At 27.4% G+C, this 16,475-nt stretch overlaps 1 protein-coding gene across 1 annotated transcript; it reads right to left on the bottom strand.

The window, feature by feature from the left end:
* Window positions 1-8,324: 8,324 nt before the first annotated feature.
* On the bottom strand, window positions 8,325-12,589 carry LOC115704805 (E3 ubiquitin-protein ligase DIS1). The gene is made up of 4 exons (XM_030632011.2): window positions 12,267-12,589; window positions 10,389-10,629; window positions 9,871-10,257; window positions 8,325-9,023 (listed from the first exon to the last, which is right to left on the bottom strand). Exons 2-4 carry the CDS (start codon window positions 10,596-10,598, stop codon window positions 8,703-8,705), a joined length of 918 nt encoding a protein of 305 aa, XP_030487871.1. The 5' UTR covers window positions 10,599-10,629; window positions 12,267-12,589; the 3' UTR covers window positions 8,325-8,702.
* Window positions 12,590-16,475: the final 3,886 nt, after the last annotated feature.

Here is a 16,475-nt window from a genome sequence, read left to right as displayed (position 1 = left end):
GGTAACTGTATCTATTATATATGCTAATTAGTATTTTTTTTTTCTACAAAGTTAACATTAACATAAATCATGCTTATGAATTTTTTTTGACTATTAAAAATTCTTGATTAACTATTGACAATAATTATTTATGTACTAAATCATGATCTCAAACTTTAATATTAATCAAATTATACTTCTCGAACTTTTATTTATGTTAAATCATACTTCTGAAACTTTCATACATGTTACAATTTTTTATTAAAATTGAACAAAAATTCTTAAATATAACAATCTCAATAATTCAATAAAAAAAATTAGTCTAATTTATACATCACGCCTAAAATTACACTTTTTTTTTTTTACTTTTACAGATTTTTTTTTCTTTTACATTTCTTTTTAGGGAAAACTTGATTTTATTTATACATGAAATATAATTGTGTTTGTTTTGTGTTTTTATACAGTTCAGTTCTATATTTAAGAAATTTTAGAGATAGAGTAATTGATTAAGCTAAAAGACACTCTACCTATATACCAGTACTAAACTAATTGTTTCAATTCAAATTTTATTGTTTTTATTAAGGTTATTTTTCCCAGTCTGATGTTAAGACGAGTTGAGAAAATTTAAAGAACATAATTTACATGTAAAAATTAAAAAAACCTAAATATCTCTTAATGTATATATATATATGGAACATTTCTTAATGGATAATACCATTGATAGGAACTAAAAAAAATTAATAAAGTAACAATCTAATAACCTTTTATGTCAAGTTTCTAAACATTATTTTTAAAAAAAAAAATTATATTTATTTTTATAAAATTGGAAATAATAATTACAACTAATAGTCTGAAAAAAAATTATAAATTATTTTTAAAAATTAATTAAAATTACTATTTCATTATTTTATGAAATTGTGAGTTTTTTAATAATTTATTATTGTAAAACTAAAAATCATTTACATGTATATTAATGTGTTTTTTTTTATTTATTAGGAGAATAAGAGCTTGATTGTGAAATCCAATTGTCTTAATATTATTCATACTCTTAAAAATAAAACGCTTCAATACTTCTTAGTTCTTACTTAGGGTATCATTGTTAGAGAAATATTATTATTATCCAATGATTTTTTTTGATATTACCATGCATCATTCTCCTAGAATAACTAATGAGGTGTTGTTCATTATTTATATTTTTAGGATTGGAAAATGATAATCTTATCTAGGGGTCAAATATAATTTTTTGTGCTGAAATTCTTGTGTTGGCAATTGTCATTATTCAATAATGTTTATGACACTTTTTTCTTCCTTCATTTTTTTTTTTGTTAAAATTTTCTTCATTGGTTTTGTTCTTATAGATTTGGTAAGCTCAAGTATTTTAAAAAAATAAAAACATATAAATAATTGTTAATTATTATAAAATTAAAGATTTTAGGTTTAGAAAAAATCTTATACATTTTATATGTATTATAGTTTAAAACTTAAAATTATTATTTTTTTTGTTTTCAGTAATGCAATTTAGAATTCTAGTTTGAAGAAATTTTATAAAAAGATAAATATACATTTTTTTTCTTTTTAATCTTTAAAATGATTTTTATTAAAAAAAATAGTTTGTTAGTTTTTTTAGTGTGTTTTATTTTTTAAATAACAATTCCATTTATAAATTTTTTTATTTCTATTAATAGTTTTATCTATTTTAGGAATATAGAGAATAACAAAATAGGAAATATTAATTTTTTAATATTTAATTAATGATTATAAATATCAACCATTAGATATTTGATCCAATGGTCAAAAATAAAATACTCATACATGGGTAATACCCATTAAGAGCATGACCATCTATATATCTATATAATTGTGATGTTGGAGTAGGTGATGTGGCGCTCTGATATTTCTTCTTTGTATATTATCTATTTTTTCCATTTCTAAGTTTTTTTATTTATTTATATTCTTTTCAACATTAATATAGAGCTCCTGTAACAGTCAAACTTTAAAAAATATTTATATATATGCACCTAGAAATAGCAAAACTGTTATGAATTTATGATATTAGTAATAAATTGCCAACTATTATATATATGGATATTATTTTTATCATAATAAACTCTTTCATTGGCTGCACTCTTCATCTCCTTCTTCCTTTCTTTTTTATTTCTTTTTTCTTTGGAGAGGACAACAAGTTGGTTGCCACAACAAAAACAAGTAGATCGACCACTTTCAGAAGAGAAAAATGCTACTCCAACATGATTGGTAATAAAAATATATGACACTTTCAGTTTGTTTTACATGATTACATCCTGATATTATTGATCTTCTTACTCTTTTTATCTTGTGATTTGAGTATTTTATTAATGCTTAAAATTATGTGGAACTACCTAATGCATCACATACTTACATTGGCTTTATTAAGCCTTTATTAAGCCATATATATATTAATCGTGTTTCTCACAAAAGCCTAATGATATCAAACCTTAATCCCTCCATTTCTCACACTCATCAACCTCCCTCATTCTCTCACATTTTTTTCTTTAGCTTATATTTTTTTTTTTTGGCTTATATTTTTTTCTTTAGCTTATATTTTTTATTTTTATGCTTCTAATGAGGTATATTGAAATATATATTTTCATGTCTAATAATAATAATAAAAAAAAAAAAAATTATGCTACATAATTAGATATAATTGTAGGCGGTTGAATGGCTAACTATCCCCTTTGTTTGAGATTATAGGAAATGTTACTTCTGTGGACACTATAGAGTCCAGGCAGAACTGCTACATTGTTGGAGCACATTTGATTGGTTTGTGAGTGAACGTTCGGTGTGTGCAGAGCAAGCTGGCTTGATTGGATACGTGACATTTTTGGATGCAGTGAAAGATGGAGGTAGACTACATATCAATATTTATTGATTAGTGGATGAGTAGTTTGTGTCTATTAATCTTGAGAAAGTGGAATCAATTTTTTTTATCTGTGTGGTAAACCTATTAACCCTTACAGCTTAGGAAATCTTTTCATGCATGTTGCTAGGAGATATCTATTGTAATACAACTGTAACTTATCTTTGCCTTACAATGTAAAAATATGTTTTATAAGTTCTTCATACAGTTTCTTTATTTTATTTATTAGAATTTAAATAAGAATTCAAGTATATATATTAATGATTATTATTATTAACAGTTATAATAATAAATGTTCTCTTTTCATATTCTTATTTATTTTTCCTTAATTGTTGGTAATAATTTTTTATATATTGGCAAAAATTTTCATTAAACTAAAAAATAATAAAATTTTCAATTACATATATAAATGTTGGACAATAAATGTATATATGTACATTTTATTAGGGATACTTATACCACATACTGAAATGTTTAACTTTTTTTACTTATATACTACGGGGCGAATTTTTTTTCAAAAATATTGTGTTTCTTTTTTCAAAAATACTGTGTAAGTTTTATATTGTATATACTGTGTTAAGTTTTCACTGTTGTTCTACGGTTATTTTTTAGTTGTTCCACTGTTGTTTTTAGTTGTTCTGTTTTGTGTTCCACTGTTGTTTTATAAAAATACAGTATTTTTTAAAAAAATTCAGTGCAACAATATTTTTGTAAAAATTAACTTAAATTAATTCAGTATGTTTGTAAGTTTTCATTTTATTATATAATATAGGGTAAATAGCGGCAAAACCCCCAATACTTTCGTTTTGGTTTCACTAAACCCCCACAACCCAAATATCTGCGGGTAAACCCCCAAAACCACTATTCTGTTAGCAGTTTACTACTTCCGTCCAAATTTAGCTGTTAACTGCCATGCTGGATTGTCCACGTGTATACAATATACACGTGGCACAATTTTATTGGCCCGCGTGATTACGTTATTAAAAAAAATAAAAATAATATTTTAAAATGAAAAAAATAAAAATAAATAATATATATAATTAAAAATTAAAAAAAAATTACATAATTAATTTTTTCTTCTCCCTCCTCGTAACTCCCTCTCTCTCCCAAAACCACTCCCACCATAACCACCATTTCTCTCTTCCCAAAAACCACTTCTCTCTCTACAGTAACTTCCACTCTCCCATAACCACCACCACCACAACAAACACAACCTTAATTCCTCTCTCCCATAACCACACCACCATCAATACACCATATCGAAGCCACCCCCACCCAACTCCTAACCAGATTTATACCCAAAAGCATAAAAAAAAAAAACTTGGAAAAACCCATCCACACCAAGTTGTGATCTGGAAAAAAAAATCGATGGAGGACGATTAAGATCTCTACGGATAACGACTGAGATCTCGATTTTGTGGAGTGAGTTTGTCATTGAAGCCGAGAAGAAGGGCAAGGGAACCCAGCCTATATTCGACTTTTCCCAGATCTGACCGGACTCAAGAAGCCAGATTTGAACGCATCTCCTAGATTCGATAACGACCTGCAAGAAGAAGAAAATATGGTGAGAGAATCTGAGTAAGATGAAGAAGAAGCTCTGCCATTGTCTCCTTTGCTAAGCTCCGCCATTGTCCCATAAGAAGCTCACTGCTCACGCGACCTTGGAGTCCTGTTGGTGAAGAAGAAGAAAGACCAACCAAAAGGACTAAAAAGGACCAAGGCAAGTTTTGATGGGCTTGCTCATGGCGGCGACGTCCGGTGGGGTTTAGCATGAGGTGTGTCCGGTGGGGTTCCATCGGCGGCGACGTCTGGTTGCAGAGGGGGATGGAGAGAGATGGCTGAGAGAGAGAGAGAGGGTGATTGAGAGAGATGGTGGTGGTCTTGGGCTGCTACCTGCGAGAGAGAGAGAAAGAGAAGAGGGTTTTGCAAAATGAAAAAAAAAAAAAAAAGTAAAGGAAAAGAAAAAAGAAAAAGAAAAAGAAAAATAGAAAAAGAAAAAAAAATAGTTTTTTTTAATAATTTTAAAGAAAAAAAAATATTATTTTTTATTTTTTTTTAATTTTTTTTAATATAATTATTTATGTGGACCAATAAAATTGTGCCACGTGTATATTGTATACACGTGGACAATCCAGCATGGCAGTTAACAACTAAATTTGGACGGAAGTAGTAAATTGCTAACAGAATAGTGGTTTTGGGGGTTTACCCGCAGAAATTTGGGTTGTGGGGGTTTAGTGAAACCAAAACGAAAATATTGGGGGTTTTGCCGCCATTTACCCTATAATATAATCATTTTTATTAGTATTATAAATCTCATTGTTGTAAAATTACGGTTATAGCATGATCTTATATTTTGCGAGCTTTTCAAAACTATAGCCAAGGTTTTTTCTTTTTTATTCTTTTTATTTGGTCACAACTCATAGTATCTCCAAATAGACTTCCAAGAAAAAATTAGTACATTGTTATAATTTAGATAAATTATTTTTTAAAAAATATTATTTAGTGTTTACATTTTTTTTAAAATTATAATTAATAGATTAAATATATTTATAAATCAATCTTAATAATATAATTTTTATATAAATAATAATTTATAATAACAAAGGGAAACTCATATTATTACTGTTATTTATGTATTAATAAATTTATATATTTATATATAAAAAAAATACTTTGTAATTAGGTTGGACTTATTTTTTTGATCAACATAATAATTAAATGTTAATAGTTTATTATTATTTTTAGGCCGCGCGGGCCTATTTACTAGTATATATATATTTAGATTTGTATATGAGAAAAAGGGATCAATTTAGAAAAGGCCCTAATCTATTACCATGGATGGAGAAGAGTCTGGTGAGAGGTAATATAATAACAATTAATTATCATTAATCATTATAATAATTATATCATTAATTTTCTAATTTAATTTTGCTTTTCTTTTAGGGGCTGTTTGGAATAGGTTAATGCTAGTAAGGTAATGGTAATGTAAAACATTACCTTGTTTGTTTTAAGGGTTTAGTCTTGGAATGTTATTCCCCATAACTACCCTTCAAGAGGGTAATGTTCTTACCTTAAAAAAAGGTAGGATTGAATTATTACCTTCCATTATATTAATTTGAATAATATTTTTGAATTAATAAATAAATTTAATTACCAATAACATTATCATTTATAATAAATAAAATATTACAATATAGATATTTAGTATGTGAGATCGGTTTATTTTGTAACTGAGTTATTTTTATATTATTAGCAATAATACATATATATTTATTATACATAAATTTTATGCGGATGGTGTACATAAATGACATAGCTAACAAAAATAAATAACATAATGATAAAATATATAGAAATATTCATTTTAATTAATAAAAAATACAATAAAATTTATTATTTACTAATTAATAAATATATTTCCTTTAATAAATTATTTTATTTTTATATATAATTAACATTAAATAGATATAATAAAAAAATATTTTTTATTTTAATTTTTTAAAATAATATATAAGATTTCGATACTCAACCAAACAGTGTAATTTAATTAACAGTAATATGATTACATATTATCCTACACTGCCAAACAGAGTTTACACATTTCCCTATAATTATATTCTCCTTCATAATATTCCCTATAATCAAATTATTTTGAACACCTCATACCAAACGCCCTGTTAGTTTTGCTAGATGGAGAAGTCGCTACATTTATAATTCTTATATTAATGAAAATAATCCTTCTTCTCAATCTCAAGTAAATATACTATTACTATTTACTATTTACTAATTCATAATTACATATATTTATCACATTTATCTATTATTTAATATGATATTAATTAATTAACCTTGAAATATTTATGCAGACGCCAAGAGACAGAGATCTTAGTCCTAGAGAAAGTTTCCTGTAATTTGTATATAATTTATATATGTTTAATTAATGAGTATCATAATAAAATTCTTAATAATTTATATATATATATATAAAGATATATATATTTATATTTGATGAACCTCACTCAAACCAATTTCAACCGTCGAAGTTAAATTTAGTATTATAATTTTAGTACTTTAAATTTTTTTATTTACAAAAATATATTTTTAATAAAAATAATAAACTGATTTTTAATTATTTTATAGTTTATTTATAATTATATTATTGTTTAAGTTGATTTATATTAATTTTTCGTTGTTTTTAAACTTTTTGTTGAGCAAATTATATTTTTGTAATTTTAAAATTTTACGAAAATATTTTTATAATTAAAAAATTTTAAAAAAAATTGAAAATTCCCTTGTATTATTCTCACAATTATTAATTAGATATTCTACACAATTCTCATAAATTTGCTTAATAACTAAATTTGCCTTTTTAGTATCAGAATAGGAATGATTATCAGAATGGCAATGGTAAGACCTAGAAGTGAAGATATAAGAAGAAGAGAATCTTGCTTTATCAACCCATTATTATGTAAGTAAAAGTAATGTATATCTAATTATTAATATTACTAATTAATTTTATTATTTCATATTAATTATACTATTCTTTTCAAAAGAAAAAGATGGGACTTAAACAAGTGAAGTATCATGAGTCAGTTTCGAGATATGATTCGACGGAGTGTTCAGTGTGCTTGAACGAGTTTATTAAAGAAGAAAAAGTGGCGTTGACCTTATGTTCTCATGTTTACCATCGACATTGCATTATGAAATGGCTAACTAAGAACAACTCATGCCCATTGTGCAAATTCTCTCTTTTTTAGAAAAAACAAATTATTTAGGATTTTTTTTTTTTTTGAAACTTAGGGTCAAAGAGTTTGCTTTTTCAGCTTAGAATCCTCTATTGTAAGGAGGATAAGTTAATTAGGTTATTTTTATTTTATTTTTTTGGAACTGACTTAGGATCCTTTGTTTAGTTGTAGGGAGGATAAAGGAGGTTTAGAAATTGTTATTAATTATTATTATTTGAAGAAAAATGTCTATTTTTTTAATTATAAATTTTATTCATTTAGATCAATTCAACTTTAATAATGTCAACAACATTAAAAGGAAGATTAGACTCCGAAAAAATATAATTACTATATAAACGAGACACTCTAGCCATTAGCAGATCGTTTGACAAAATATAAAAAAAAAAATCACTAAAAGAAAATAAAAGTTGTTTACAATCCTCAACGATACCATCTAAAGTGATGACAAAATATTCTAATTTCTAATAGCTTGTACTAATACCAGACAATCAGATTCGATAAAATTAATACTCGGAAATCACGCTTCAACCACAAAAGTACTTCCTTGAGAGCTACAACTTTAGCAATCTCTAAAAAAACTCGTCTAACCTGCAATCCCGAAATCCCAGCCATGTTCTGACCGTGGTAATCCCAAACAATAAATAATAATACAAATTTTGATTCTATATGGTAATAAAAAGGCTTTATTTTTATCCAATTGCACATTTAAACAAAAGCATAATAACATTAAATTAACACAGTTCTAGCACTTCTCAATGTTTAAAATACATTACACAAAGATGAAACACATACACATACATTGGACTAGAAAACAATTAATTTAACATCTACATTAATATAATATATATATAGAGTAATCATATGTACATATCATTATGTATATGTATGCACATATCATTACTCATAACATATAAAGAGGATGTAAAAGGAATACCTTCTCCTCACTCATGCATTTTCATAATAGATGGAGAAGGAGAAGCAAAGAGAGTTTGCTTCTTAATTCTAAAAACACATGACTAGTACAAACACTTGTTTCTAACCTACTAACTAGTAACTAACTAAGATGAAATGAGAAATTTCAGTTACTGTTCTTTCCAAATTCTACCAGTCACCCTAAGCTTCAACTCTTTCCGGTCTCCCCCAGAGAAGGAGAGAGCCATATTTCGTTGGATAATGAGACCATCAAAACTGTCACGAACTTTTCGGTGACTGTCCCTAATGCTTCTTGGAATCCCCTGCCATACCATCTTCCTCCCATGTCCACCCACTTCAAGACTGTAGTTATAACTCTTTGCCTCAACATCATCACCCATAAACCGAAGGAAAGCTATGTAGACGGGAGCTGTACCGAGCTGGAAAGCTTCAAAATGCAGACAAAAATACTGGCCAAAACAGCTGAAAACCTGCAAGTAGATTAAAAAACAAAAACAAAAGTGGAGGCTCAATCCTCTGAAGAATAAAGCAGCACAATATTAATCTTTGTTAGGCCCTAGGATTAGGGTGTGCTAGCTTATAGTAAATAATAAAGGTATATGAGTCTTTATTTGAGAGGGTAGTATTGAGTGAAAAATTATAAGGGAGGAATTGGGATATGCAATGTATTGAGTACTCACTTGTAATTAGCTTTTCTACTGCAATCAATATCAAATATACTAAGTTCTTTTTTTTTTTTGAAAAGGAGAAGGAGACCACTTGACAGGTCTCCCCCGAATAGATTATAGTCTCACTTATGGCGCAGGAAAACCGTGGTACACAAAATGAAAAACAAATACAGTGTAAATAGAACTAAAAGTGACCCAACAAACGAAAAGTCCCTGAGTTTTACAACGAAACACTCCATTTCCTACTTAAGTCTAGAAAAGAAAAAGCCTCAAAGTGTTTGGTTTTAAAGACCCAAGTGGCTGTCCAAAATTAGAAGTTGGAAGTTAGATTTTGGTGAGAAAAGAAAATAGTAGGAAAATGTAAGAAAAAAAAAGTGGGGACAACAAAAAAACTAAATCAATTTTTCAAGTTTGATATGGAAAATTTTGTTAAATTGAGTGTTTATCTATCCAATTTTTCTTTCCAATTTATTATTTTTTTTCCACTTTTTTTCTTATATATTCCCTACCTTTCTCTTTTCTCACTAAAATCCCACTTCCAAACATAGCCTTAAGAATAAACAAACTGAAAAGATCACAATGAAAGATAAACAAGAGGACCAATTTCATGAATGTTTTAGCAAGATGAGAATGGAAAAAAGAGAAATACCGTTAACATCCAGGTTGCATTTTCAACCTCCTGCGGGTTTGATTTGACATAGCGATGATTAAAAGTGCAGCCATTATGCATATCAACTTTGTGATCATCTTTTAAATGGGCTACAAGAGAAGGGATATCACCAACAATAGTGCATTCTGATCCAGCATATGGGCAATTGTATGGTCTGTAAATGCATTGAGACTCATGCTTCAACTTGCTGTAATAAGGGTATATACCAATGCAACCATAACTCTGATATTTACATGGAAGCTCAAGAGATGCAGCAACTTTCTCTAAAGCAAGACATCGAATGTTCCCGAGTTCATGCCTGCAGGTGGGACACCGGTTATGAACTCTTGGCTTGCAACCAGAACATAACGTGTGACCATTTGAACACTGCAACACAGAAAAACAACCATGAGCTGCAAAGCTTAGAAGAAATCGCACGTAAATATTATGTTTAATATGATTTCGTAGATGCAAAGAGAGCATGAACACTTGTTAACATGTTCTAGGATAAACCAGACCTGATGAATTGGAGGGTACATTGCATTTAAGCAAACAGGGCACTCCAAAAGATCGCGGACACTGCTTGTAACAGCTACATTAGGCTTTCCTATATTTTGTGGAGAATCATTCAGAATTTCACCAACATCAAGCATATCTTCACTTTGAGGAGGATCAATAACCTCGGATTTTGTTCGCATATCTTCGAAAAATGGATTCACAGATGCCATGATGTAAAGGGGAGCTGGCTCAATCTTTTCACTGCAAAGGAAAATATAATCTGATAAACATCAAGGAGGGTTCGTTTGGTAATGCCATATCACATCATATTGTATTGTATAGTATTACATTGAATTATATTTTATGCAATATTTTTATGTAAAACTATAAATGGTATTGACTTTTATCGACACCTAAATATATAATATTTTAGTATAAATTAAAATTTAACATAGTATTATATATGATCTAATTCAATATAGTACAATACGACCTAATACAATATACTAAACGAGCCCCAAGTTCACTGTTTAATACAACTAGTACCAAAATTCAAAATTGGAGTACTTTTGCTAAAAGAGAACTAAGATCAAGAAATGTGCAGTGTATTTGTTTCAATGCATTAATTAAAGCAAGAAAAAGATGCATATTATGGTAAAGCAGATTAATATGGACTTCATTTGATGGCACTAACTAACATATGTTACAACTTACAAGTACATAATCACTTTGAACTTTTCTGTCTTTATCATTGGGATACACTTTTCAAAAAAAAACAAGGAAATTACTCATTTGGTTTGGGGCAAATGGGATTGAGAGGTCTTAACTTAATGTAGAAAACATAAATTTTAATAAGGTGGAAAAAGACCAAGTTGAAAATAACAAATAAATAAAACTTGTTATTATTCAAAAAAATAAATAAAACTTGTTACAGAATGAAAATGATATGAGATTACACTGATTAATCTAAAAACAATATGACCAAAAGAAATTTAGAAGAGTTGAAATAGAGAGTCTAATGATACACACGACCAAACAAATATACAAAAAAGAAAAATGCAAATTACAAAACTACTTTTGGAAATATACTTAAGTGTTTTATACAAAATACTTAAAATAAAACATATATATTTATAGAATAAGTTTAAAAGAATAATTACAAATGACTTTCAAAGTGGCTCATATTCAAGTTAGAATAACCTTAAAAAGAAGCATGACAAGACTAACAAAACAAAGCTTTCTTTTTCTTTATTTGACTGCAACTTTCTCCTTTCCATTAAAGAAAAAACCAAGAAGTTGTAATTCAGAGGACCCTACCCAAAAGTTCACATTCCCAAATAATACTCCCAAATATTCTCAAATCAAATTTCAAATCATCATTCAAAAATGAGAAAAAAAGTTTTTTTTTTCTTAGCATACTACAAAACAAATACCATGACATATAGTGACCAATAAACAAACACTAAATATAGTGTTTCAAATTCAATACTCTACTCAAAATTACACTTGAACCACACTCATTCATACTTCTACCATACTATACATCATTCTAAAACATAACCCATTCAACTTAAAATTCAAAACAACTATTTGTAGATAAGTCAACGTTAATGTAAGTTAATAACCATAATTTTAATTATTTATTACTTACTATAAATAAATGTATACAAAAACCTTAAAAATTAATCACATTAGAGACATAAACCCACCACAAATTATATCCAATAAACTTAAAATCAAGAGATACTGCTTATGAAAAAAAAAAAAAAACAGAAGAAGTTTGTTGGTATTAACATAAGACAAACCCCTTAAAGACCCACATTGAAATTCAAAGCCATAAATGCAGAATGGGATCTAGAAAATGGGATTTGATGGTAACAGAATGAGAGAAAGAGTACCTTAACACAACATGGATGAATCAAAAACCAACTCTGAACGAAAAAGAAGAAGAAGAAGAAGAGTGTTATGTTGAAATGAAGTGAATTAGAATGGTTAAGATGAGTAAATAAATGGGGAAAAGGAAAGATATTCAAATTAAAGCCGTTGAGTTGAGGAGGAAGAGGAGGAAGAGGAGCGTAGTAGGATATCATATAGGCCTGTCTGAGGAGAGAGAACTTTCTCGAGAAAATACAAAAAGAAAAGAAAATCAGTTCAAATAAGTGGACCCCACTTCCCACTTCCCTCTTTCTTTGTCTCTAATTAATTTTTTAAAAAATCCCTCATTTTCTTTTTTGTAGTTTTCCAAAATTACATTTCTTATTCATTTTTTTTAAAGAGATTTTACTTTTCTCATTAAATATGTAATTTTTATTTATTTGACAATAATTTTTGAATATATAAACTAAAAAGAATATTAAGGAAAGAAAATAAGGCGACCAGAGGCCACAGTTTTTCGCTGGGGTGTACGTCGGTCGGTTTAGTCGGGTTATAGCATATTTTTATCAACCCAATATAAATATCGGGTTGCAAATATTTAACCATAACCCGCCCAATCAAAAATTAGAGAAAGTTCAACCCGCCCAATGATTTCGTCGGTTTGGTCGGGTTAACCCGTCCAAACCGTTCTTCACTTTTTTTTTATAATTATTATTGTTAGTTTCTACTATTCAAATAATTAGATTTTTTAAAAAATAAAAATATATTATTTATATTTCAAGTTAAAAAATACTATAGTTTAAATTAATTTTAAAAACCTTAATATAAGATAAATATAATTGAGTAAACATAAAATAATTGAATAAAAAAAGTAATAAAATATGGTAGAGATTTTAAACTTTAACTTCAATATCCAAATACAATAAAAACTATTAACTATAAAGTCTAAGTTTAAGTTAAACACTAAAATGTTTAAACTTTAAATACAAAATAGTTTAACTAATAAATGTAATTTATGTGATATAATATATAACTTTTATAAAAAAAATATATAAATCGGTTTAATTCGGTTTATTCGGGTTAATTGGGCGGTTTAGAATAATTTGTAAACCACCCAATATATTCATTGGGCGGTTTGGATTTTTATTGTATTATTTCGGGTTGTATTTTTTATCGGTTTATTCGGTTTGGTTTGGGCGGTTTATTCGGGTTGGGCGGTTTGTAAATTTTATTGAACACCCCTATTTGTTTGTTGCCTAGACGACACCGTAGCAATGTTCGGATTTGTGTTCGGTTTTAATTTTCTAATAATTCTTTTTTTTTAACAATTTACGGTATAAATATTAAATTTAATTTAAATAAATATTTAAATTTAATTTTTTACGGTAATAATAATACTTAAATTATAATTTTATAATTTCTATAGGTATCTTATTAAATAAATAAATTGTCACGTGACAATTCTTGTTTGGTCCAAATCATTAAATTTTTATTATTTAAAAAAATTAGTTCAAATATACTAAAAAAAAAAATGACCTCGGGATATAATAGTTTAATATTTAGCGGTTAAATTCTATAAAGTTCCAAAAATATAACTTAAGTATTATTAGCGTTAAAAATTAAATTTAAGTATTTATTTGTAAGTGAGATTTAAACTTAAGTATTTATGCCGCAAATTATTCTATTTTTTAAAATAATATTAGAATAAATAAGATTTTTATTTGAGTTTAACTTTTTTTTTTAAAAAAAAAAAGATAAAGAGATTTTATTTGTTTTGGTAATTTTATTAGACAAAAAATTTGGTAAGTGGTTTAGATTTGATTAAAGTATTTTTAATGGTAGCATTTTTTAAAATGTGCTAAATATTTTCATATATCAAAGATATAATATTTTATTTTATCTTTATTCTATATTATTTTTAGCATTTTTACTTTTAAAAACACTTTAAGAGAATCTTCAATGGAGGACAACACTATAGTTATTAAAAGTACGCGCATCATCCTAAAATATTTTTTTTTATTTTCTCTCTCATCCACATAAGATTTGACAACTTTTCATACAAAAATTACTCTAATGGCACGTTTACTATACAATATTCAAGATCAGAATAAATTAATGGAGAAATGTAACAGAATAAATAAAAAATAATCGGAATCAATATTTGTAATATGTTGTTTACTAAATTTTTTTATAAATTGAATAGTTGTGATTTATCTTGTTTACTTTATTGGGAAACGTAATCGGAATGTTTAAATTAACTAAATTGTCCTTTTGAATTAAACTATATTATATAGTAATTATTTTGTAAGATATATTTTAAAGGACAAAATTGTCATTATATATTTAATATTATAAAAATAAAATAAAAATAATTAAAATTTATTACCCTTAATGACATTCCTTACAAAATTGGTGGGAGAAGTTCTCATTTTCTTTTCTCCCTTAATCAAGTTATCCCTTTTGTAATTTTAATAATGTAAGTAAACAAATGTAAGGGAATGATTACATTACTATTGATTCTCATTACTTATTAGTATACATGTCATTTAATGGTTGAGAACTCCAAAATTTGTCTTATAAACTAATTTGTTTTAAATATATATATATATATATATATATAAAGTAATGCAACATGAGTGTTACCAAATATAGATAATAGTATTGATAAAAGGAAAATTTATACCCCCATACAGTATTTTTCATTTTTTTTTACCGTTATACAATAATAATTACTTTTAAACTTTATTGTTTTTTCTCTTTATACTGTTGTATACTTTATTTTTTAAAGCCAATTTTTATCTTTTTTATTGTTACATGTGCTATCTCAGGGTTCATTCATATCTTTTATATATTTTTTTAGAATTTATAAAGTGTTGATTTGATACTTACTGTCACTACATCTCCAGTTCCTTCCAAAAGAAAATTAGTTGGTGAAACTGTAAAGAAGAGGATATCCAAACGTCCTCGCCCTATTTTAGAAAATTCGAACTCTGATTTTGAGTTGGAGCTAGAGTTTTTACAGGTGCTCAAAGTTGATAAGGTAATTTTTAGTTATTTTTGTGTTATTTTAGGGGTTTTATTTCAATTTTTTTTCTTACAGATATCTTTGTTTGTGATTTTTTTTTATTTTCTATGTCATTTTTTGTTATATTTTGTTTGAATAAAGTATCATTTGTTTAACAGTTATCTTCTTGTTGTTTTTTGTTGTTTTGAATTTGTCGTAGGGGAAGGGTAAATCCCCAGTCAACAAGGTTGAATCTGATGATGCGTTTGAGGATATCACTGGAAAAAGGGTTTGTTGAGGTGTGTACTTTTTTTATTTTTGTTTTAGTGTTTATTTTATGCCTGAGTGTAGGTACGGGCTCACCTGATTAGGTAATGTAATTATGTGATATGTGGGTAGCAGGTTATGGCACGAGCTTACCTGATTAGGTAATGCAATGCAGGATTATCGGACTAAAGCATCGACTTGCTTGATTAAGCAATGTGATGTAACAAAGATGGTTACTATATGAGGTAACATATATATAATTTATATTATTAAATGAATATAATTTCTATTATTGGTATAATGGTTTGTATTAACAAATATTTGAATATTGATGCTTATTTATGGCAGATGCCAGTAGTGATTTGGATTTCATCTTATGAACAATGTGTGATAGTTTGATTCTGATTGTGTATAAATGATAATATTCGAATAGTAAACTAAATGATTATTATCATTGCTTTTCTTGCTGAGTCCTTGTGACTCACGGGTGCTATGTGGTGCAGATAAGGGCAAGGAAAAGTTAGAGTTGTCATGAGGTGACTATCTTCTCCAACAATGTACATATTGACCTCACCAACCTGCGTGCCGAGTTGTCAGGAATTATTTTGGGCTGGTTGTATCTATTGTGTATTTTGATTTTGTGTTTAAATAGTTGTCGTATATATTTTTTCGTAAAACTTTTTATAACAGGGATTCCCGGAACACATTTTTTATGTTGTTATAATGTCCGTTTTTAGTATTTTATTATAATCAAGTTTTCAATAGAGAAATTTGAATTTTTATGCATACATTAGGGGGTAATTTTTTCCCTAAACCTAAAATAGGGGGTACTGGTAAAATGGGCCAACATTTACTTAATTCCCACATTACCCCCCCCCATTCGAAATTTGCCCTCTCTCTTTCGCCTCTCTTTCTCTCTCGCTCGGTGTTGCCTCTCCTCGTCGCACCCACACACGCAGAC

The sequence above is a fragment of the Cannabis sativa genome, chromosome 1 (genome assembly GCF_029168945.1).
Source record: "Cannabis sativa cultivar Pink pepper isolate KNU-18-1 chromosome 1, ASM2916894v1, whole genome shotgun sequence".
Classification (NCBI taxonomy): domain Eukaryota; kingdom Viridiplantae; phylum Streptophyta; class Magnoliopsida; order Rosales; family Cannabaceae; genus Cannabis; species Cannabis sativa.
Note: the sequence above shows the minus strand (reverse complement) of the source record. Positions and strands in the feature narration are given on the sequence as shown.

Bases quoted from the DNA above. Each gene is read 5' to 3' on its own strand.
- LOC115704805 (XM_030632011.2), bottom strand. From the start codon at position 10,598: ATGGCATCTGTGAATCCATTTTTCGAAGATATGCGAACAAAATCCGAG. The intron at 10,258-10,388 runs GTCTGGTTTATC...TCTGTGTTGCAG, and splicing joins TGTACCCTCCAATTCATCAG to TGTTCAAATGGTCACACGTT. The intron at 9,024-9,870 runs GTATTTCTCTTT...ATCTACTTGCAG, and splicing joins ATGCAACCTGGATGTTAACG to GTTTTCAGCTGTTTTGGCCA.